The 25,363-nt window shown below is 36.3% G+C and overlaps 1 protein-coding gene across 5 annotated transcripts in view; it reads left to right on the plus strand.

Moving 5' to 3' along the window:
* USP32 (ubiquitin specific peptidase 32) overlaps window positions 1-12,351 on the plus strand; it is a 250,126-nt gene extending 237,775 nt beyond the window's left edge. For 3 of the 5 annotated variants that reach the window (XM_031966530.1, XM_031966531.1, XM_031966533.1), the window contains 5 exons: window positions 6,779-6,970; window positions 7,994-8,285; window positions 8,727-9,151; window positions 9,595-9,687; window positions 10,034-10,207. In XM_031966530.1, coding sequence (XP_031822390.1) covers window positions 6,779-6,970; window positions 7,994-8,285; window positions 8,727-9,151; window positions 9,595-9,687; window positions 10,034-10,207 — 1,176 coding nt within the window. Of the gene's footprint in view, window positions 1-6,778; window positions 6,971-7,993; window positions 8,286-8,726; window positions 9,152-9,594; window positions 9,688-10,033 lie in introns of all 5 variants that reach the window. The other 2 variants (XM_031966529.1, XM_031966532.1) reach the window with 2 other exon arrangements.
* Window positions 12,352-25,363: the final 13,012 nt, after the last annotated feature.

Below are 25,363 nucleotides of genomic sequence, written 5' to 3' on the forward strand. Positions count from 1 at the left end.
TAACTGTGTATTTTTCTCCATCCTATTTTTCTCATTTATTCTCCTTTTCTCTCTTTTCCTCCTTTATCTTGCCCTCTCTTTCCCTTTTCTTTTTCTCTCCCCCTGCCTCTCCAAATCTGCCCTCCCTTCTATCAGTTCTCCCCTTTACTTCCCTCCAGTATAAGATATATTTGTATACCAAGCTGAATTATGTATGTTACTCCCTTTTTGAGTCAATTCCAATTAACACTGAGATTCCAGCACTGCTCATTTCCCCAGCCCCCATCTTTCCTTCCCCTGTAAAAGTACTTTTGCACTTCTTTTCTGTAATAATTTACCCCATTTTATTAGAATTTACAACTAAAATTAATTTACTCTTCAAAATTAAATATTACTGCTACGGGAAAAGGAAGAAAATGGATCTTAAATGGCATAGAGGACTTTCAAACATTGCTAGTGAAAAGAGCCGAGCTTCAATAGGAACTTTAAAATGCAAACAAAAGAATTCAAGAGAAAATTCAAAACAAATTATGAGTAGTTGGAAATAGCTGTATGATGTAGTGCTAACATAATCTTCAGAATTTTAATCTTTGAAGGATATTAAGAAAAACAACTACTTCCAACTGCTCATAATTTACGTTTTGAGATTTCTCTTGAATTCTTTTGTTTGCATTTGCTGAGTTTTAAGATTTCTCTTGAATTGTTTTGTTTGCGTTTTAAAGTTCCTATTGAAGCTCTGTATATCTATATACCTATAGATATAGATTTGTCTATTTATCTATCTACTACACACATGCACATCTGGGAATGGGAGAAAGCAAACTGCATCTGATACTCATTTTTAAAAGAAGAAAGTAGCTCCCCTTACATCAACAAAGAGTATGTAAGAATTTCCATTATTTAGGCTTTCCTCAGACATTAACTGGGAATTTTTAATTGGCAGTAGTTTTTTGAAAATTTTAGCCTTTTCTGAAGAATGAACATCTCAGAAGATGATGAAAGCCTTTGATGTTCATAAAAAAAGTAATACCTCTTAAAATCTATATCCATATTGTCAAATTTTTCTTAAAAATTTTCTCTTTCAAAATTCCCCTTTTTGATAAGTTATTTCATAAAGGGACCATTTCCTGTGATTCAAGTTTCCTTTGATTTTAAATAAGATTCTTAGAAGAAAAATTACATTCCATCCAAAACTGTCTAAATTTTCTAAGTTTGTAAATAAGGACAGAGGGCCATTATTTGGGCTTCATATTTACAGAAAATTCTCAACAAAGACTTCATAAAGAAGGAAAATATGGGCCTTTGTGAATAAAGCAACAAAGAATGTAATATTAAAAAAAAACCCACAGATAGAAGCAGTTATAAGGTAACATGGTAATATGCCACATGTATGTGAACTTTCTAAGAAAAAAAAAGTCATTTTCTACTGGACTTCGGGCTCAGCCCTTGGGGCACAAGGATCTTTATAGTTATTTGGTAGAAGTACTATTATTTTTATTCTGGAACTTCACTTGGTTTCTCAATTTAGATGATACTTGGTTCATCAAGTGACAACCACATATAGGGAAAGAATAAATAAAATGTTTTTCTTTTCCTTCTTCTCTATCAATAAATATCTATCCTTTCTCTCTCCCTTACAAACATGCAAACAAACATGACTTGATGATTAACAAGGTTTCTAAGGTTTGAACTAATGTGACTGGAGAACTCCTCAGCAAGAATAATTTTGATTTCTCAGTGTGTTTTTTGTCCATTTTATCACAATCTCTTATCCCACATGGGAGATGAGCACCAGCAACATTTCACATAGTGTTATAATAACTCCCTAAGAAGCTGGATGTATTCCCAATAAGATCAGAAGTGAAACAAGGGTGCCCATCACTGTTATCAATATTGTACTAGAAATGTTGGCTTTAGCCATAAGAGAAGAAAAAAAATTAAAGGAATTAAAACAGGCAATGAGATGATAAAACTATTACTCTTTGCAGATGGTATGATGATATACTTAGAGAATCATCCAAAAACTTGCTTGAAATAATTAACAGCTTTAGCAAAGTTACAGGACATAAAATAAACCCATACAAATCATCCATATTTCTATATATTACTGACAAAGCCAAGCAGCGAGAAATAGAAAGAGAAATTCCATTTAAAATAACTGTAGACAAAATAAAATATTTGGGTGTCAACCTGCTAGGACAAATCCAGGAACTATATGAACACAATTACATAACATTTCTCACAAATGAAGTCAGATCTAAACTATTGGAAAAATATCAATTGCTCATGAATGGGCTGAACTAATATAACTAATATGAACTAATATAATAAAAATGACAATTTTACCTAAATTGATTCAGCATCATACCAAACTGCCACAAAGTTGTCTTATAAAGCTAGAAAAAATAATAACAAAATTCATATGGGAAGAATAAAAGGTCAAGAATATCAGCAAATTAATGAAAAAAAATAAAAAATATGAAGGATAATGGCCTGACAGTACCAAAAGCTAAAACTATATTATGAAGCACCAGTCATCAAAAGCATTTGGTATTGGCTAAGAAATAGAATGGTGGATCAATGGAATAGTTTAGATACGCATGACACAATAATCAATGACCCCTAATCTAGTATTTGATAAACCCCAAACTCTAGCTTCTGAGATAAGAACTTATTTTTCACCAAAATTGCTAAGAAAATTGGAAAATAATGTCTCAGAAACTTGGTATAGACCTACATCTCACACCCCACACTAAAATAAGGTCAAAAGGAGTCCATAATTTGGGCGTAAAGGGTGATACCATAAACAAATTATGGTATCAAATTATGGAGAGCAAGGGATAGTTTACCTCTCAGATCTTTGGAGAAGGGAGAAATTTATGACCAAAGAACTAGAGAACATTATGAAATGGGCAACTTTGATTATATTGAATTAAAAAGGTTTTGAACAAATAAAACCAGCAGAAACAAGATTAAAAGGGAAGTACAAAGCTGGGGAAAAAATTTTAATCAGTGTTTCTGACAAAGGTATTGTTTCTAAAATATATAAAGGATTGTGTCAAATTTATAAACTTGCAAGTCATTCCCCAATTGATAAATAGTCAAAGAATTTGAACATAGTTTTCAGATAATGAAATTTAAAATCATCTGAAGTGGATTTCTTTGACAAAGAGACCTAACTCAGTTTCAATTGATCAATGATGGACAGAAGCAACTACACCCAAAGAAAGAACACTGGGAAATGAATGTAAACTGTTTGCATTTTTGTTTTTCTTCCTGGGTTATTTCTACCTTCTGAATCCAATTCTCCCTATGCAACAAGAGAGCTGTTTAGGTTCTGCACACATATATTGTATCTAGGATATACTGCGACATATTTAACATATATTGGACTTCTTGCCATCTAGGGGAGGGGGTGGAGGGAGAGAGGGGAAAAATCAGAACAGAAGTGAGTGCAAGGGATAATGTTGTAAAAAATTACTCTGGCATGGGTTCTGTCAATAAAAAGTTATTATAATTAAAAAAAGAGAGAAAAAAAAGAAATTAAAGTCATCTATAGTTATATGAAAAAATGCTCTATAATAACCCCCCTAGTACATGGTATAAATGTGCAAGTGAAGCATTTTTTTTAGGGCTTAATGCTTCAGTAGACTGTCTTCCTCTTGTGATTTATCTATATCTTTTCCTGATAGATAGATATAGATATGATATGTATTGAAATATATATATATATATATATATATATATATATATATATATATATATATATGTATTTATATGTATATCCTGAGTCTGATATTTGTAAATCTATGATATACTCACTCTCTTGCTTCTGAAGAACCTATAGCATACATTGGTCTACTCCACATTCCAGAATTAAAATCTATCTCATATTTAACCTATAAAAATAGAAGGAAACTTCTGCCCTTTCCTCTTCCCTTCCTCCCTTCCTCCTTTCTTGTAATGGGCTGAGGTTTGAGCTGATTCACTGAGGTCCCAAGTACATGAGGCTAAATAGTAATTGGACTATACTCTATACATGATTGGATAAAGAATGGTCCCTGCCCACTCTCTGTGCAAGTCCTGATGTGTTGTACAGGAAATGACGATTTTGGTGGGTGGAGGCAGACAGGAACAGGAAGAGAAGCTGGGAGAGATTGGGCCTGGGATCCATTCTCCTAGCTGCTGGTCGTGTGGCTGCGGGTCTAGCTAGCTTCTTGACTCAGCTGCACACATTGCTATCGCCGATTCTCTTCCGCCTCCGATCCTTCTTCACTGAGAATAAAGACTTGACGATTTTCCCCTAACCTGAACTCCTGACTCCTGCTGATTTTAAAAATACAGGGTCTTCACACTTAACTTCCTTCCTTCTTTCCTTCTTCCTTTCCTTACTTCCTTCCTATCTTTTTCCTTTCCCTTTTTCTTCCCTTCCTCCCATCCCTTCTTCTTTCATTAAATTTAATCCTTCTGCAAATTCAAGCCATCTGCCTACCTCAGCCTTTCCTAGTAGCAGGTATTAAGTGTATTAATTCACGTCTTCCTAATTTGAACTCTAGTATTCTCTCCCCCAACCATCTTTTTTTGTCTTTTTCATAGAACAAACTCTTTAGTTTACTAAAAGGACAAAAAAATCCATGTATATATGAAAAGAAAAAAAATTAATAAAAGTACTGTCAATTGTTTCTATGTTTTCTACCAGTCTTTTTTTATTATTATTATTATAGTAACTTTTTATTGACAGAATCCATGCCTGGGTAATTTTTTTTTACAACATTATCCCTTGCACTCACTTCTGTTCTGATTTTTCCCTTCCACCCTCCACCCCCTCCCCTAGATGGCAAGCAGTCCTATATATGTTGAATATATCCTAGTATATCCTAGATACAATGTATGTGTGCAGATCCAAACAGTTTTCTTGTTACACAGGGAGAATTGGATTCAGAAGGTAGAAGTAACCCGGGAAGAAAAACAAAAATGCAAACAGTTTACATTCATTTCCCAGTGTTTTTTTTCCTTTGGGTGTAGCTGCTTCTGTCCATCATTGATCAATTGAAACTGAATTAGGTCTCTTTGTCAAAGAAATCCGCTTCCATCAAATTGCATCTTCATACAGTATCGTTGTTGACGTATATAATGATCTCTTGGTTCTGCTCATTTCACTTAGCATCAGTTCATGTAATTCTCTCCAAGCTTCTCTGTATTCATCTTGCTGGTCATTTCTTACAGAACAATAATATTCCATAACATTCATATACCACAATTTACCCAACCATTCTCCAATTGATGGGCATCCACTCAGTTTCCAGCTTCTAGCCACTACAAACAGGGATGCCACAAACATTTTGGCACATACAGGTACCTTTCCCTTCTTTAATATCTCTTTGGCATATAAGCCCAGTAGAAACACTGCTGGGTCAAAGGGTATGCACAGTTTGATAACTTTTTGGGCATAATTCCATATTGCTCTCCAGAATGGTTGGATTTGTTCACAACTCCACCAACAATGTATCAGTGTCCCAGTTTTCCCACATCCCCTCCAACACTCATCATTATTTCTTCCTGTCATCTTAGCCAATCTGACAGGTGTGTAGTGGTATCTTAGAGTTGTCTTAATTTGCATTTCTCTGATTAATAATGATTTCCAAATCATTCCAAATCACTCTTTCATATGAGTGGTAATGATTTTAATTTCACCATCTGAAAATTGTCTGTTCATATCCTTTGACCATTTATCAATTGGAGAATGGCTTGGTTTCTTATAAATTAGATTCAGCTCTCTCTATATTTTGGAAATGAGGCCTTTATCAGAACCTTTAACTGTGAAGATGTTTTCCCAGTTTGTTGCTTCCCTTCTAATCTTGTTTACATTAGTTTTGTTTGTACAGAAGCTTTTTAATTTGATGTAATCAAAATTTTCTATTTTGTGATCAATAATGGTCTCTAGTTCGTCTTTAGTCACAAATTTCTTCCTCTTCCATAAGTCTGAGAGATAAACTATCCTATGTTCCTCCAATTTGTTTATAATCTCGTTCTTTATGTCTAAATCATGGACCCATTTTGATCTTATCTTGGTATACTGTGTTAAGTGTGGGTCCATGCCTAATTTCTGCCATACTAATTTCCAGTTATCCCAGCAGTTTTTGTCAAATAATGAATTCTTATCCTACCAGTCTTTTTTATTTTGTATTTATTAGATTTTGTTGCTGTCTTTTTTTTTTTAAGCTGAGGCAATTGGGGTTAAGTGACTTGCCCAGGGTCATACAGCTAGGAAGTGTTTAGTGTCTGAGGCCAGATTTGAACTCAGATTCTCCTGACTTAAGGGCTGGTGCTCTGTCCCTAGCTGCCCCTGTTGTTGTCTTTTTTAAATAGTTATGGTTAATGTTCTGATTTGGGGTTTTTTTGGTTTTGGGGTTTTTTGTTGTTGTTGTTACTTTGTATTACTTCTTGTAAGAATTGTCATTTTGTTAAATTAATCTCTTTATGTCAATTTTTTGGGGTAATAATATTCCATTACAGCAATGTACCACAATTCATCCATTTCCCAATTATTGAACATCTAGACTGTTTCCAAATTTCACCATATTATTATAAATAAAACCTAAATAAATATTTATGTACAGACAGGATTCCCCCCACCCCTTTCCCTTTCTGATAACATTGTTAGGATGCTCTAGTGAATGGGATCACTGAGTCAAAGAGTACAGTCAGTTTTGTATCTATGATCATGATTTTAAGTGAGCACTGACATCCTACACACAAACAGACTGATCCAATCTTTTAATGGCTTATTTCCATCTAGATTGTGGAAGAACATGAGAGTGTGGAGCAGAGCCGGAGAGCACAGGCAGAGCCTATCAACCTCGACAACTGTCTGTGTGCCTTCACCAACGAAGAGGAGTTGGGAGAGAATGAGATGTATTACTGTTCTAAGTGCAAAACCCACTGCTTGGCCACCAAAAAGCTGGATCTTTGGAGACTCCCCCCAATTCTGGTATGTTCTTGGTCTAAATGCAACATAAGCAATGAGCAAATCTGGTGACCATTTTCACTCAACTTGAAAAGAAAGCTTTGTACTTTGTACTACTACTGAAGTAGTACTTGTTCATTTATTCATTCAGCAAATATCTGCTTAAATCTTCTTTGATAAAAAGTATTGTACAAGTTATCGTGGATAATGTAAAGCTGGGTGAAGCATTGTCTCTGCTCTTAAGAAGCTTATAATACAAACAATATTTCTGCAAATGAAAGAGTTGACATTTTTTGAAACCAAGTTCCCTGACCTTATTTACAGCAGAATAAAAGAAAATTTTCACATCTACTATTTCTTTCTTCTGTTATCAAAATTGTGTTTTGCATTTACAGTTTAAAACTTGTTTTTTCAATTCCCAAAACAAAAATGCACTTCAGGAGTGCACTAGGGTCTTTTTCCTTCCACAGGAAGAACCAGCCTATTAAGGTTTACATAAGGGATTTTGTGACTGGCCCTATGAATTATGTTTTCAAACCCTTGGTGTATGACCTAGGATCATGAAAAGATGTATATGTGGTTCTGTTTTTCACCTTAGCAATAGCATTTAAAATTGAGCAATGAGATAACAGGCATTATGAGACCAAACTTCCACATCTTTAAAGAATATAGCCATGACAGTTCTTAACATACAAGGAAGTTGGGGTTTTTTTAAAGCATTCTTAGATAAATCTAGTAGTGCATATTAAAAAAAAAAAAAAAAATGTTGGTCTTGAGGTTGTTTTTGAAATAGTACCCAAAAAATAACATTGTTTTGTTAAGTGGAAAATAACTTGTGAATATACCATAGAAAGTTCAGTGCTATAAGTGTGAGTAGTAAAGTTCTTTGATGAAAGTTAGTGTCAAATGAAAACTGTAGTTTAATGTTTTATGACACTTAAAGAGCAATTGTTTTTTCTAAAATTTCCAAATTGTTAATTTTGTTTTTAGAAAAGTACCTTGATCACAGCCCTTAGATATAGATGCTTTCTGCTGTTTTTCCTCCAGATAATTCACCTAAAGCGATTTCAGTTTGTGAATGGCCGATGGATAAAATCACAGAAAATTGTTAAATTTCCTCGTGAGAGTTTTGACCCCAGTGCTTTTCTTGTGCCGAGAGATCCAGCTCTGTGCCAACGAAAACTACTCACACCCCAAGGTGAAGACCTCTCTGAGCCCCGGATTCTTCAGGGAGAAGTGAAGAAAGTGGATCCCCAGAATACATGGACCACTGGGGAGGGGGATATGCTGAGCAAGAGTCCATCCTCACTCAGTGGGAATATCAACAGTAACACAAAAGGTAGGGAGATTTGTGACAGAGATAACAAAACCTCCTTGAGTCACCTTACCGTGACACTCAGTGGACTTTGGTGGGATTCCTGGAATCAGTAAGCTTTTCTTTTAATATTTGCCCTGAATTTGGTCTAATGTATTGCAAGGAAGAGGTATGTGTAGACTTGTGTTTTATTACATTAAACTGAGACTGAAATGATTTCACTTTCCCATCCTTACATAGAACATTTTCAGGATTCTCTAAACTTTGGACCATTATGTCTTAAGATTTTTCTACCTTTCTATAAATCTAACTCAATTTGGAGGAACATGGTAGTGAAAGAATTGAAATAATTTCTTCAGCAAATCTGAGTGTTTTCATCATCCTCTTTGCAAATAGAAATGGAACTGGCTCTTGAATTAATTGTGGTAGATAAATTAATTCTTGTAAATGTCTCCTCTTTTACAGGTTCTCCATCTTTAGCAAGAAAAAATGGGACCAGTTGTCCCTCAAGCAAAAATAACAGCCCCAGCAGCAGCCCACGGACTTTAGGAAGGAGCAAAGGGCGGCTCCGGCTGCCCCAAATTGGCAGCAAAAATAAACTCTCAAGTAGCAAAGAGAACTTGGATGCCAGTAGAGAGAATGTCACTGACCAGACTTTTGAGCTGGCAGAGGCCATGAGTAGAGGGCATGTGCTAGGTGGCAGTCAACCTGAGTTATTCACTCTTCAGGATCATGAGGCCACTTTGGCCAACGGATTCCTTTATGAGCATGATACCTATAATAATGGCTGCAGCAATGGTCATATGGAAAACCACAGTGAGGAAGACAGCATGGATGACCAAAGAGAAGATGTCTGTATTAAACCTATTTACAACTTATATGCAATTTCAGTAAGTGGGCAATGAAATTGGGTCCTTGATTTTGGGTCATTCTAGTTAGTCACTTCTCAAAGAGAGCTCCAAAATTCAAGTTTCTTAGAATTGTAAGGTTTTCTGTTTTGTCTTGTTCTTCATATACTTCGCCATATAGATTTTAATCCACAATATAAAGTAAAAAATAAGTTCTACCACTCTACCCCAAATTGATAGTTACTTACCCAGACAAAATGTTTTATAATATTTGCAGGAAATATGGAGGGATGAAAGGATTAATAATGGCAAATAGCTATAATAGAGGGTCCCCAGAAAGTCTTTCCCTACTGAAAGTCTGTTAATCAAGCAGTTTAACACCTACTGATTCTAGACCATTATTTCACACCCTAATTGTGAGAAATTTTAACTTCAGCTACAGTAACTTTCTAACATGCTTTCACTTTTCTCTTTATTTTTTTCAGTGCCATTCAGGAATTATGGGTGGGGGCCATTATGTCACTTATGCCAAAAACCCAAACAACAAGTGGTACTGCTACAATGACAGCAGCTGCAAGGTAACTGTCTCAGATTTTTGGTGGGAAGACAGAAACACGGGTCAGGGAACACTCAAAATGATGAATTTTTTTGATTTAAAAAAAAAATAGCTTTTTCTATTAAAATACATATATCTGTTTTAACTATGAAGAGTTATTTTAAATATTATATTTTACATTTATCTGTAGTCAGAATATTTTCTAAATAATTTCATGTTCTTCTTAGAAATTAAATACTCATTTTAAAAGCAAATAACCTTGCTAAAGTGTTATGTGGATTAAAAGAAAACAAGCTTTCTTCCCCAAAGAATCCAAGTCTCAGGTTTGGTTTCAGGGTTTTTATTGAATATATCTATTTCCTTTTCAGGAACTCCACCCAGATGAAATTGATACTGACTCTGCCTACATTCTTTTCTATGAGCAACAGGGGATGGACTATGCACAATTTCTGCCAAAGATCGATGGCAAAAAGATGGCAGACACTAGCAGTATGGATGAAGACTTTGAGTCCGATTACAAAAAGTACTGTGTGTTACAGTAAACCCATGGTTCTTCCTGTCAGGCAAGGGGGCATTGGGAAAACAACTCTCTGCAGCTGACATTTGTCAAAAGCATCACTGAAGCAAGCAAGCTAAATATAGTTATTTTATCCTGTGACCCTGAAGCACAAAATGAAAAGCCTAATTAAATAGCTGTTAACATAATGATAAGACTGTTTTTGTTTGGAAATATCTCACTACAAGCTCTCACAGGTTCTCTGATGGGGAGTGACAGAGGCTGCCATTGTCTGGTAAATAGAATGGTTTGGCATGCCAGCCAAATAGTACCAAGTAAGAGCTGGTTTGTAGTGTAGATTTACTTACTGGTTATCCTAACAAAATACAAAAGGTCTCCTTAGAATAAGAATAAAACAAAAAATAAAAAATAAAAATTGTAGTGTTGTCTGGAGACGACATGATTTGCTACCTCCTTTTTCCTGAAGTTTTATTCCATTATATTGGCAAGATGTAGAAAGCAAGATCATGAAAAGTTGTTTGTGGTATGTGACTGGTATGGACACTTTTTTTAGGCCATCTTGCCACTATTTATATGTCTATCTTGCTTTTTTGTTTTGTTTTTTTGTATTTGGAACACAACTGAATCATTGGTGGCAGAAATGTGTAGTGATCTGCCCAGAAAGGATTTCCTCTCAGTTGTGTAACCTCCAGACAGTGGCTGGGTGCTTTTGGGTAATTATGTGCAGGCAGAGGCAAGTGAGGAATGTGTCCAGGCAGAGAGGCCCTTTGGTTTAGGATATACCAACATGCATCTGTTTCCTAATGGCTACAAAGAATGTTTGCAATTTTTCATCTTGTTTCAAAATGCACATATTGCACAGAGGGTTCCTGGAAGAAAAGTTGTATCAAGAGCTAAGTTGTGTTTTGTGATTGATGTTATTTTAATTTTGCACTTTAAAAAAAAAAAAACTTAATTCATGCAGCTTAATGTTCAAAAGTCTCATATTTGGTGGCTCTAAAGTGACTAGAGAGTATTTTTGTTCCCCGCTATGAAATTTAAAAACAACACAATACCGAAACATTCATAGATTCTAGATAATTCTCATGAAATTGGTGACTATGTTTTTATCATTTAGCATTTGGAATAGAATAAATTTTCCATTGATTTCCATAATTTCCTTTATAAAGTAAAAAATTGCTGTACCTATTTTGGCATTTGTCAATTTTTAGGGTTTTTTAAATTTTATATTTACTAGTCATAGTATTTTTGGCTCCCTTAGTTGTCATTGTTTCTTTAATTATTCAGGACTGGAAGAAAGACATGTTCATTATTTATTTGAGACAGCATTTTAACATTTTTTCCAGTGTTGATATTTTTAAATATTTTTGAAGCAAATGTTTTATTTTTTCCAGCCTTCCCTTATTTGACTTAATCCTGATATGTTGATTGTCATTAATCAAAACACTACCAAATTCCATCGCCCTTCCTTAAAGGTGGGGAATAATTATTGATGTGATCAACATTTGTGTTCTGATTTCTGAGACTAGTTAATATACAGTTTCCCTTTTGTGCATTTTACAACATTATCTTAATCTGCCTGCAATCTTTTTTCCCATAAGGATTGGAAAAATTGTGTCATTTCAAAAGATAATCTTACCAATTCAGGTTGAAATTTTGTTTTAATAAGTTAGGTAAGTGAACAGCAAGATTTAGGAGGCTGGTGAAATAAAACAAAATACAGACTTTCTTTTTTCAGAACTTTCAGTACACAGAAATTTTGTCTATTCCTACTTGGACAAGCTCCATGAAAAATTAAAAAAATTTTTTTTTCAATAATTTCCTTACCAATGTTTTATTTGAACAGGTAGCACAATCTACTAATGTTATTTGATCTATATTTGTTATATTGGTTGTAATTATTTTTTAATTAAATTAATTCATGAATTAGCAAAATTTTATTAAATTAACTATTAATATTAATTACATTCACTTTGTAAATTACTGTATAAAACATATTGACAATGCACTGACTTTAGAAAGATGTCAATGTACATAAATACAGTGTAAATAAAATAGTGTTGATGGTATTGAAATATGAACTGTATAAAAAAGCATCAGTAATTGTATATGGAGTGAACCTGTTTATCTGTAACTATTATTAGAACAAATTAAATACTGTGGATGCACTTTTATGTAGCTTTTTTATAGTTGTTGGAGTGTAAGTAGAAAATCACCTAAGACCTTTCTCTTCCATTATGAAGCTATTATAATAGCTGTCTGGCATTTTGAGTCAATGCTGAGTCCCCTAGTAAGCCACTCCTAAAGAACTGTACTAGGAGTGGAACAAGATGCCAAGAAGCAAGTACAAAGGGTCTGCTCTCCTCTTGGGAAATGTCAGAAGAAAAACAGAGACTAGAGTTGAATAGAATATCTGAACTGATCTCAGCAGAGCTGAAGCCCCTTCAGCCAGCTCCATGCCATCAACAAGTAGGTTCTGAATGGCTGTCCGCTATATACTATGCTTAGAATGTGGTAGAGGAGATACAAAGAAGAGTAAAACCTAGACCCCCATGACTACCCTCATGGAGCTTATTCTCCCAAAAATGAATTGTGGCTCATTTTCATAAATGTTTAAAATAGCTTAAAACTGGGGGCAGAGGGTAGTCTGAGAGATATCTTAAAAAACACATATCTCTGTAATTGGTTAAACGCATATAAAATGGAATTCCATGAAGCATACATGTCAAACACATATAAAATAGGCATATAAATATTCCATATTTACATGTCCCAATACCTTTCTAAATTGCTATTGCCAATTGTCACTTCTGCAAGCACCAGATCTACCACAGGGTGGTGCTGTTCACTGAATATAGGAACCTTCCACTACTTGCTTTGGCTCCATTAAACTGGTTGTCCCTTCTAATTAGATATTCTTTGACAATTATCTAAATTCTTTATGTCAGGGAAGTGCCTAGGTTAACTTATTTGAGAATAGAGGACTGAATTGAATTGAGTAACAGGCTAGATTTAAGAGGAGCTCAAGCTATGGTATGGACTTTGCACCTCTCGTATTCTTTGTCTTGTATCCTATATTGAACAGATGCTATTAAAAAGCTGTAACAGAAGAATTCACCAACTGACTTGCTTTCTTCTGAAAGCAGTTCATCATGGATATAGCAAGGAAGAAGTCTCTGTCTTTTTGTAATGGGAAATGGAATACAGGATTCACCAAATCTAGACATGTACATCAAAAATTATTTTTGAATCTTCTTTGCATTAAACAAAGAAATAATAAGGTATTCCTTGCCTTAAAGAATTTAGTCCTAAGAAAAACAAGGCACACACTTAAAAAGGGGAGGAAAGGATAGGGACTAGACCTGTGATTTCATATAAACAATTCTGAGATAAGGAAACTTATTAATATAGGTCTCTGCAACCTAATAGTTTTAGAGAATTACCTAGAGCATTGAAAGATTAAGTGACTTAACCTTGTATCACATGGTCAATGCGCCTGAGACTGGCCATGAAAAAGTGTTTTCTATATAATATTCCATTTATAAATAAAGTCATTTATAAGCAGTTTTAAGGTGACTGCCAAGTGGTGTGTCATAGTCAATAAATACTGGGAGTGACTACGAGGAAGTAATCATTGGCTATATAGTTAGGAAAGAAGAAATTGAACTAGGCCTTGAAGGAAGATTAGAAAATGGATAGATGGAAAGGGAATTGGGAAAAAATATACTAGGTAGGTAAGCAGAAAAGACATTTGTGCAGGAATGTACATATTGCTTAAGAGACAGTAAATAGACTTCTGGTTAAGGTGATGATGGATAGATTTATAGAGAAAGGAGCCTAGCTCTCCAGTATCCTCTCCAACAAAAATCTAAAACGGCATCAGAACAATAATAAGACAGAAAATAAACAGCAGTAATATAATATCCCAGGAAGCTTATACGAGGTGACCAGAAACACACGGTTACAGGGAGAGGGAAGGCAGAAGCCAACAATAAACAAGGACTGAAACCTACTGGTTATCAGACCCTTTGCACCAAGGGATAAGAGTTGCTGTCTCTTGAAAGAATATGATGGAAGGGGAAAAAACAAGTCTTAATTTACCATGAATAAGAATGTCACGAACTTAATTTCAAAATAAAAGGAAGGTAAAGTAAAGAGACCTGTTAGGATGCATAAGACAACAAAGTTTTAAATGCGACATTAGGATTATAAAGGTATAAATGTGAAGAGATTTTACAAAGGAAAAAACAGTTGCTAATTGGAGTATGGTGGAGAGATAGATAGGATTTAGGTATATTGGAGAAGCTTCAACTCAGGGAACAGGTAAGAAGAACTAGCGGTCTTGATCTGGTGGTTACATTGAAATTCAAGTTGAAAGCATAAGAAGACATGAAAAGAGCAGAGGTAAAAAGTATTGAGCCAGTCAGGAAGAAGAGGAAAAAGAAAAGCAGGCGAACCAGGACTAATGTGATCAAGATTGGGTGGAACCAAAGAGATAAACTGAAATTTTAAAGATGATTCTATGATAATTACTGAGAATAGTACCTGGGAAAGAAAAGTGAGCCTTAACTCGATGATGGATAGTGACAAGTTTAAAACCCTCCCTAGATTATAATAGATATAAACATAGATATAGATATATCCCTTTGACAACTGATAGCTTACCTGACTAACCAGGAACCTTTGTATGAGATTATGTCACATTGTTCTCTATAGGGATTGAGTGATAGGAACCAGGGAGCTACAGGGCTTTAATCGGACCCATATTAAGACCAGGGCATGGTGGGTGGGTAATAAGATGTCCAATGGGACCTTATCACAGAGAACTATATTTTTTCATTTATTCAACAGACAAGACAAGGAAGGAGGGAATCTAGCTGTTTAGGATTCTGATGATGGGCCTTTATCATTCAAAGAGACTATTCAGATGTTTAAGAGCATAAAATTATTAACCACTTTCAGTAGAAGATGAGTAACAAGCTGCTGACTCAACCTAAAGAACAGCAAAAACTTACCTCTAGCAGCATGGCTTTCCAAAAAATAAGGGTATGTAAGGGAAGCCTGAGTCTGTGTTTCTCCCTTGAACTGAGCTGTCTTTTTGTTTGATAGTAATTGTCCTTTTTCCAGATAGGATCATAGAACTATAGAAGAGGTCTTAATGATTCAAAACTAATTAAACTTTTTCCACTTCCTACTCCTTTTTCCCCCAAAAATTTTTACACAATCCCAGGTATCAATATATAAAATAAGTCTACAAATCAAATATTTACATAAATTTATTTTTAAACAATTCTTTAGGATACATGTAATTTTACCATTTATTAAAGACAATAGCAAATTTGCATACTAATAAGATGGATATGATTATTTGTTTTTACAAGAATTAAATCTTGGCTCAATATTTGTTAGCTTTTACAGTTGCCAATTTTTTTTTTTTTTTGCACATTCAGTTTTGTGATCCTCACATGACCCACACTTTAAAAAGCTTTGATCTAACCAAATGCCCTCATATTATAAATGAAGAAACTAATACCCAAAGGGGATTCAAAGTTACACAGGTAATAAGTGATAGACAAGATAGCATCAGAAGTATAATTTACTGGAGTTAGGATCATTCTTCCTCCTATCTTGAGGGAACACTTAGCACAATGCTGGAACATAGTAGGCACTTAATGTTTATTGATTTGAATTCAGTGCTTAGCTCCCAGTCTTCCTCTTCACTCAAATTCCTGCTTTTATACAAATGGACTTCTGTGTTCTCCCGAATAGCCTCAAAATTCCTAAATCTCAACTCCTATGATCTATGCTTTCAAAAGATCACACCTTTAAAGGATCAATCATACCCTTGATCTCATCATTCACAAGTATTCCATTTCTATGATCAAGAATTCTAAAATGGCTTTACTCAGCCATAATCTGCTGTCATTCCATATCTCCCTATGTTTCATTCCTCTTAAACTTATTATTTGTCCTTACCTTAACCTCAAATCCATAACTTAGTATTATCTCTCTTTACTTCCTTCCCAATCCAGATCCTGTAGATAACCAGTTAACCATTAGCTCATCCTGAACTCCAAAAACCTCTTAACTAGGTTTTCAATTTAGCAAAGAAATCCTTAAACTCTGCTAAAAAAATGATTCTCTATCTCACTCCCCACAAGGTTGTTCCAGACTTCTTTCTCAAGCTTCTCTAACATCTTCCCCTTCCTTTTGAACTAAGGATTTTGCCTCCTGTACATGGTGGTGGGAATAGAGGCCAGGTATTTTGAATTCCCTTTTTAGTCTATATCACAGAATCCCTATCTTTCATATTTATTTCAGTTTCTGAAGAAGACATGACTTATCAAGTCTAAAATCTTGGATGTACCTTATATCCCATCCTTTTTCCCACCAATGGAAAATTGTCCCCATAACCATTCCTCCTCTACTCTTTAATCTCTTCCTTTCTATTAATTAATTCCTTGGTGCTTAAGGTTTCCCAAATCCTTCCAAAAAAAAAAAAAGCCCTAACTTGAACTTAACGTGCCCTCAAGCTATCCTCCTATATCTCTTCCCATCCATTCTCCTACACAACAAATTTCCTAGGAAACACTTTTCCCCATTCATTGCCTCCCACTTTTTGGTTCTCATTCTCTTAACACTGGCCTCACTACTCAAGTGAAACTTCTTCCAAAGTTCCCAATGATCTTTAGTATTGCTGCATCTGTTGACCCTTCCTCAACCTTCATCCTTCTCGAACCCTTTATAGTATTTGACACTTGTGCTCCTGGATAGTGTCTTTCTGTATTTCTGTGACATGAATCTGCCTTGATTCTCCTCTTATGTGTCTTACAACTCATCTTTTTCAGTCTCCTTTGCTTAAGAGATGAATCAACCATATCCCATCCTCTATCTCTTTCCTCCAGAGAGGATTCTCTTCAGATCCCTCTTAAATTTCTGCATTCTTGGTGATCTTACTGATCCCAATTTTATTGATCATTCTATCCAAATCACTCCCAACTCTAAAGCTTTCCCCATTGTGGTTTCAATATATCAGTTTCAACATACAGCAGATCAGTATAAGAAATCAAATGGGAAGTTGGGAATTTTGCAGAAGCCACAGACGACACACTATGGCCAACAGACAACACAGAAAAAGTTTAGAAACTCAGAAATGCATAAAATATATGTAGAACATTATATAATATCGACTCAAATTTCATAGTAAGGTACTTAAAACACCCCATAAAAGAAAAAAAAAATTCAAACTTCTCTGGGGTGAAGGGAGAGCCAAAATTTTTTTTTCAGATTTTCCAGATGGAGGGGGCATCATGCCCCTAAACCTCTCGATGTGGAAGGGTTGATTATATCCAATCAGTTGCCAAGTCTTGTACATTTTACCTCCACAACAACTGTGGCATTTCTCCCTTTCTCTCCATTCATACCAAAATCACCCTAATTCAGAATCCTCCTCAACTCTAACCTGGATGCACTAGACTCCTAATTTATCTCTCTGTCTCAGATTTCTCCACTCTCCAATCCTCCTTCCACACAAATGCCACTTAGATTTAAACCCCTCTGTTTGATGTCAGAGCTCTTCACAGCATGACTCTAGCTCACCTTTCAAGGTTTATCACATAGTATTCCTTCCACAAACTCTACCTAGCAGCCTTCACTATTTCTTATATAAAACATTCCATCTTTTGGATGTCCCCATGCTTTTGCAAAATCTGCCTGGAATGCATTTGCTCCACATCCTCATCTCTTAGGACTCCCTTGTTCCTTCAAAGTTCAATTCAACCACTAGAGTCTAGATCCTCTCAGCTGCTAGTTTCTCCTTCTTTTCCCTTCCCCCAGAAGAAAAAAAATTAACCATATATTTGTACATGCTTATAATTGCACATGTTGTCTCCTTCAAAAGAACTTAAGTTTGTAGAATTCTTCCATTTTTGTCTTCATATCACTATGCTGAAGCCCAACACCTTGTATATCATAGTCACTTAATACGTGCCTGTTGATTGACCGATTGATTGTGAATGGAGGGGGAAAGGTAGTGTTTTGTCCTCCCTCATCTTGATGTTGACTTCTCCTTCCCAAACCTCAGAGCAGTAATTTCTGTTTCTATACAGTGATTTATTTTCTTTCTCTATAAAACGAGGAGATTAGAGGAGAAACTTCCAAGATTCCTAATACCCCTAAGTCTCATGATCTCAATATATTAGTCATTAGTGACCTCCAGGAAGATAAGAACTTGTGTCTTTTTTAAACTTTGTGGGAAAAATAGGCTGCAGTCAACTTACATAGAGCTTTCAAAGCTAAACAGCTGAATTCATATTTTATCCTATAATCAATAAGAAGCCACATAAGCTGGTTGAGTAGGTAAGTCATATAATCAGATCTGTGCTTAAGGAAAATTACTTTGGCAACAGGATGGAGGATGAACTAGATTGAACTTGAGGTAGGTAGATCAATTAGTTGCAATGATCCAAGTGAGAAGTGGTGAAGGGGGTGGATTAAGGTGATAGCAATGGGAGTAGAAAAAAAAAAGGGTCACTTGTGGAGAAAAAGATTGAATCGCTGATTGGATGTGTGGATAAGTAGAAATGAAGATTCCAGTAATCTATAGATCACAATTCTAAAAGACTGGGAGGATGATGGTGACAGAAAAAGGGAAGTAGCTTGAGGGGAAAGATGAGTATAGTTTTGAACATGTTGAGTTTGAGGTGTCTCTGAGATAATCCTGTTTGAAATGTCCAAAAGGAAATTGGTACTGCAGAACTAAGACTCAGAGATTTGGACTAGATACCACAAGAGATTTGCAAAAGGAGAAGAGGGTCTATGACAGAATTTTGAAGAACACCCCTAGAAATAATGATACAGTTGATGGGCCAGTGAGAGAGACTAAGAAAAGTAGAAAGAGAATCAAATCTCATCATTATCTCATTAGTATATAAACCCAGATAGAACAAGATGTACAGGAGGAGGATATAGTCTACAATATCACATGCAACAGAGTGGTGATGGATGAGAACAGACCAGGTTTGGTAACTTTGGAGAAAGCAGTTTCAGTTGAATGGTAATATCTAAAGCTAAAGCACAAGTGATTTAGGAATGAGCAAGGAGGAAGTGGAGTCTGGGAAGGTAGTAGCGTTTTCAGAGTTTAGCTGAGAAAGGCAGGAGAGATATAGGATGACAGCTTGAGGGCAAAGGGATGATCCAGTCTTGTGAAGTTTTTTGAGGTATCAGGAAAACTTGGGCATGTTTGGAAATAGGAGGAAAAGTGCCAAAGGAACAAAAACCAACAAAGGCTTCTTGCAGAACGGTAGTATTTGAGCTGAAGTTTTCTGGAAGAAAACCATAGATTTCAGGAGGGTACCAATAAGGAGGAGGAAGAGCATTCCAGACGGGGGAAAGCCAGTGCAAAGGAGATAGAGAATTCTGTGTGTGAGGAAGAATAAGGACACTACTCATGTTACACATATAATAGAGCCTTCACATGAGTCAGGAAAAGTAATATTTAAGAAGACTGGGAGGGGCAGAGAAAGGAAGAACTTATTAAATTCCAAATGAAGTTTATTTTTGATCCTGATATATTTTCATCCTGAATGTGATAGGGAACCACTGAAGAAGAGGGAGAGTGATATCCTACCTGCACGTTAGGAAAAAATCACTGTGTCAGAATTGTGGAAGATAAATTGGAGTAGGGATAGACTTGAGTAAAGCAGGCTAATTAGAAGAATAAGGCAAGAGATAACGAAGACCCAAACTAGGATGTGTGAATGGAGAGAAGGGGATTATATTGAATAGTAACAAAAGTCTCCCAGGCTCTGATACCACTTCAAGGTACCTGTGCCCACTAGCTCCTAAAGCTCTTGGTACCAACCTCAGACTGGGCAACATCTTTTCATATTATGGAAGAGGAAGAAGGCTTATGTGTACTTAGGTTGGGAAGTGGGATGAGGATTTGCAGCAGAAGCCCAGCTACTATATATAGGATTCAGACGAATAAACAACAGTGATCCCTCAACATTCTCTTCCTCTTCTTCCTCTTTCTCCTTGCTCAGGAATTGCAGGCTTGAAGTATAGAGAACGCCAGGTTTGCCTGGGAAAGAAGTCAGGGATAATTCCTTATAGCAATCCAGGCCTTCTCTATCCTTTGGTCTCACAGCAGTCATGCTGGGAGGCTTGCCACCCCTAAGGGAGTCAGGTGAGAAGTTAGTGCAAGTGCAGAAAGAAAAAATTCCAAAAAAAAGAAGAAGAAGAAGAAAATCAGTGAAATGATCTGAAGCTTTACATTCTCAATTTCAGATAGCGTCTTATCAGGGATTTAACATATGTTGGGCCATATAGTGAGAGGGAAGGGAGAAGAAAGTCAAAGTTTGGATTAACTGCTCCTGGGTCAGCTTCCACTGTGATTGCTTGGGGTTCCTGTGCTTTCACTTGGCCTCTGTCCAGACCTGGCTACCTGACATTGTTTAACCCATTTAGCACAATGCCTCTCCCTGGATGATATGGGGCCTTTTCCTTCCTGGCTCTTCCTCAGGGAGGGAGAACAATTGAACTTAATTGAAAAACCTTTATTTCCCCAGGTGTTTGCATCCCCAGAAGCATGGATTCTAAACCAAATTCCACATGTCCCGTTAGGCCACGATCCCAGATCCGCTCTTACGTATCTTCCCCCGCCAATCTTTCCCTCCTCCTGACCATTTATCCTTCCTCAGACTCTAGATTCTATTCTGAGGATAAAGTCCTACCCATCTTTTTAAATCTTCCCCTTTGGCATTTATCTGTTTTCTCAGAATTGGGTCCAAGCCTGACAATAGCAAAGCTATTGAATAAAATAACAAGGTTATTCAGAAGATGAAGTGAGAAAATATAGGTAAAGGGCTCTGTAAATCATAAAATCCCATACAAATGTAAGGTATTGACCCTTTGATCCAGTGATTTCAATGCTGGGTGTGTATTCCAAGAAGATCAATGACAGAAAGAAAGGTCTTATACATACACACATAGACATACACACATAAATATGTCTATATATTGTATGTCTATAGCATAGCACTCCTTGTGATAGCCAAAATAAACCTATCCCTTCCTCAAAAAAAAACAAAACAAAACAAAAAAAAAACTCCAAAAGACTGAAAAGAAAGTTGGTACTCATCATTAGAGAATATCAGAACAAATGAAGTCTGGATGTAATGGGATTTAATTGTAGAGAAAGAAAAGATGCATGTGAGCAATCCAAAGAATCTTGGGAAGGTTCATATAAAGTAATAAAGAAGAACCAAAAACAGTGATAAGTAACATAAAAATGATGGCAATACAGAAAGATGGCTGAACTCTTATTAAGTGCAGTGGGCAATCCTTGGTTCCAGAGAACAGAGAAGCACACTTATATGTGTCTCCCATGCTTGGAGTGTCTAGAAGGCTTTCTTTCCTTATCTCCATCTTCTCTGTCCCATCTAAAATCCCATCTTCTACAAGAAGCCTTTCCCAACTCGTTCTAATTCAAGTACCTTCCGGTGTCATACAATCAATTCTAAAGTTTTTAAGAGAGATCTTGAGAGTGCCCTTGTACCACTTCTTCTGACCACGTTGGAAGTGCTTGCCTTGTGTGCATTTTCTATAAAATAATCTTTTGGGGGAGAGTACATTTGACATGCAAACAATGCAGCCGGCTCAGTAGAGTTGTGCTTTCTGCAGTAGAGTTGAATGTGTGGCAGTTTAGTTTGAGAAAGGACTCTGTGTCTGGCATCTTATCCTGCCAGGTGGTTTTCAGAATCTTCCTAAGAAAATTCAAATGGAAGCGATTCCGTTTCCTGACATGATGCTGGTGTGTTGCCCAGGCTCTGTATTGTTTTACAACAGTGAGATCAGGTCAACAGCTCTGCAGACCTTCAGTTTGGTGTCAGTCTAATCCCTCTCCTCTCCCACACTTTTCTTTGGAAGTTCCCAAACACTGAACTGGCTCTGGCAATGTGTGTGTTGACCTCATCAATATGGACATCCCTGGGAAGTATACTGCCATTTAAGTAAACCTACGCAGCCTTCAGAACTTCACCATTTGTGTAATTGTTCCACAGGGTGGTGCTGGCTCATGGAATATCTATGTTTGCTTGATATTCATTATTAGGCCAAAATTAGCGCAAACAGCAGAAAATTGATCCATACTTTGTTGCATCTCAGCTTCAGAGGCTGCATTGTGAGCAAGCACCCAGTCTTGTTTCACTCCTAATGACAAAAGTATTGCAACTAGTAAAAGTTTTACAGAACCTGCTTTAATAATTATGGAAAACTCATTTAAAATTGACAGCTCCTTCCTGCCACCCTGAGCCAATGTCTTTAGTGAGACATTTTACTCATGCTTTTGCTTACACTCTGAATTTCCTAAGGATGCCCTTTCTCCTCATAGTCCCTCATGCTTGGAATCCCTGGCGGGGACCTCAAGTGAGAGAGATTTCTTGCAGCAACATGGGAGACAGTAGTTCAGGCTTAGTCTCCATGGGGACCTTTATGAAGAGAAGACACTACAAACATTGCCCAAGACAGAATGACCACTAGAGAATGAGAGAAACAATAAATAGGAAACCTTGAACCAGTAGGAACAGCTGGTATTAATGAAAAATATGTGATACATGAACAAAAATGTTTCTAGCAGTTCTCTTTGTAGTGGAAAAGAATTAAAAATTGGGGGTATGCCCATCAATTGGAGAAGGGCTGAATAAATGTACATGAATGTAATGGAGTATAATTGTTCTATAAGAAATGGTGAATAGACTGATTTCAGAAAAGCCTGAGAAAAGATGCAAAGTGAAGTGAGCAGAACCAGGAAAACATTGTACATGATACATTGTACATTGTGCATTGTACAGAACCAGAAGAACATTGTAACAGCGACACTGTTTGATGATCAAATATGGTGGTATCTGAATGAATATCAAAGCATACTATTTTACTTTTCTTCTTTTTTTTCTTTCTCGTGGTTTTTCCCTTTTATTCTGATTCTATCATCTATATCAAATTGATTATTGTCTCAAGGAGGGGAAGGGAAAGAAGGAAAGGAGGAAAAAATGGAAATCAAAATCTTATAAATGTCAGAAACTACTAAGTAAATTTTTTTAATGTGATAAACACAAACTCAGAAAATCAGGCTTTTTCCAAGCTTTTTCAAGTTTTTTCCAGCTTTAGAGAAAATGACTGCATGACCTTGGATTAAGCTGAGTTTGTATTCTGGAAGTCTGTAAATCAGATCTGGAAACGTCTCCAGTATTCAGCCCTTCTTAAAGATTTTGATCAAGTGAAGAGTATCTGTGACTTAGGATCACACGGTCACCAGCTCTTGAGGTGAAAGGGCCTTGAGAGACTGTTTAGTTCACCTAAAGTCCAGAGAGTTCAGTGAAATGAGGTTAGAAGGTCCTGGAGAGCAGAGACTGTCCTCGGCACTTAACACAATGCCTGGCTCAAAAGAGGTATAATAAATGCTTGTTGATTAGACTAGAAATGACTTACCCAAGAAAACAAAGTTAATAAGTAAGAGGGGCAGGACTAACACCTAGGTCCTGCAATCATAATGAAACTATATTGTCTTGATAGTAGGGAAAGGCCAAAGGCCCATCCAACTGTGCATACCCTTTGTTCCAGCAGTGTCTCTACTGGGTCTGTACCCCAAAGAGGTCATAAAAAAGGGGAAAGGACCTACCTGTGCAAAAATGTTTGTAGTCTTTACGTAGTGGCAAAGAATTGGAAGCTGGATGGATGCCCATCAGTTGGGGAATGGCTGCATAAGTTTTGGTATATGTATATTATATAATATTATCATTCCATAAGAAATGACCAGCAGGATGATTTCAGAGAGACCTGGAGAGACTTCCATGAACTGATGCTGAGTGAAATGAGCAGGACCAAGAGTTATATACAGCAACAAGATTATGCGATGATCAACTCTGATGGACGTGGCTCTTTTCAACAATGAGGTGATTTAGGCCAATTCCAATAGACTTGTGATGGAGAGAGCCATCTGCAACCAGAAGGAGGATTGTGGGGACTGAATGTGGAGCACAACACAGTGTTTTCACCTTTTTGTTGTTATTTGCTTATTTTTCTTTCTCATTTTCCCCCTTTTTGATCCGATTTTTCTTGTACAGCATGGAAAATGTAGAAATATGTTTAGCACATGTTTAACCTATATTGCATTACTTGCTGTCTAGAGGAGGGGAAGGAGGGAAGAGAGGGAAAAAAATTTGGAACCCAAGGTTTTGCAACGGTGAATGTTGAAAACTATCTTTCATGTATTTTGAAAATAAAAAGCTATTGATAGTAGGGCAAGAACAAGACCCTTCTAGTCAGAAAACCTGTTCTGGTTCTGCTACTTGCTAGTTCTATGACCATGAGCTTTCCTAATTTTAATGGCTTCATCTTAAGCACCTGGGGAGCAGCAGAGAGAAAGCTCATATCTAGTTTCTGACATTTATTAATTATGTAACCCTGGGCAAAGTTATCCCTTTACCTCTTTCTGCCTCATTTTTCTTCCTCTATAAGATGAAGGTAAATATAATAACTATCTCACAGAGTTGTTATGAGAATCACATGAGATTATGTAAAGTACTTTACAGACTTTAGTTTAATGTCTGTGTATCATTATTATTAGATTGTAAAATCCTTCAGGACAGGTACTGTCTTTTGCTTCTTTTTGTATTTCCAGTGCTTAGCACAGGGCCTGGCAAGCACATAGGCACTTAATAAATGTTTATTGATTAATTAGTGATCATTATATAAAGTGTTGATTAATATTTGCATGACTATCTGGTAGGAGCAGCAGATAATACTCATCTGCAGCAAAGCACTTTGTCCCCCTAAAATGCTATAAAAAATACCAGCTAGAACCACAGTGACAAGGAAGGAGACTATAAAGGGAAGTTAAGGGAGTCCCAAGTTATTGTTGCGTGCACTTAAGGACAAAGATATAACAATAAAACAAGCCAGAAAACTGGAAGAGGCAGGGTGGGTGGAGAAGGACTTCTTGCACCTTGTGCCTGTGACTGGGGACAAGGTCCTCCGTTTGACCTTCCTAATGAATGTGATAACTCTCATTCCCTTCTCAGTGTCAGTTGCTGGTATAAGATGAATCCCCTACAAGAAATATTTATCTCCTCAGATTAAAAATCTGATAAAAATAAGACTCAGCTTCCCTTCTCAGGAGAAG

The sequence above is a fragment of the Sarcophilus harrisii genome, chromosome 4 (assembly GCF_902635505.1).
Source record: "Sarcophilus harrisii chromosome 4, mSarHar1.11, whole genome shotgun sequence".
In the NCBI taxonomy this organism is placed as follows: Eukaryota; Metazoa; Chordata; class Mammalia; order Dasyuromorphia; family Dasyuridae; genus Sarcophilus; species Sarcophilus harrisii.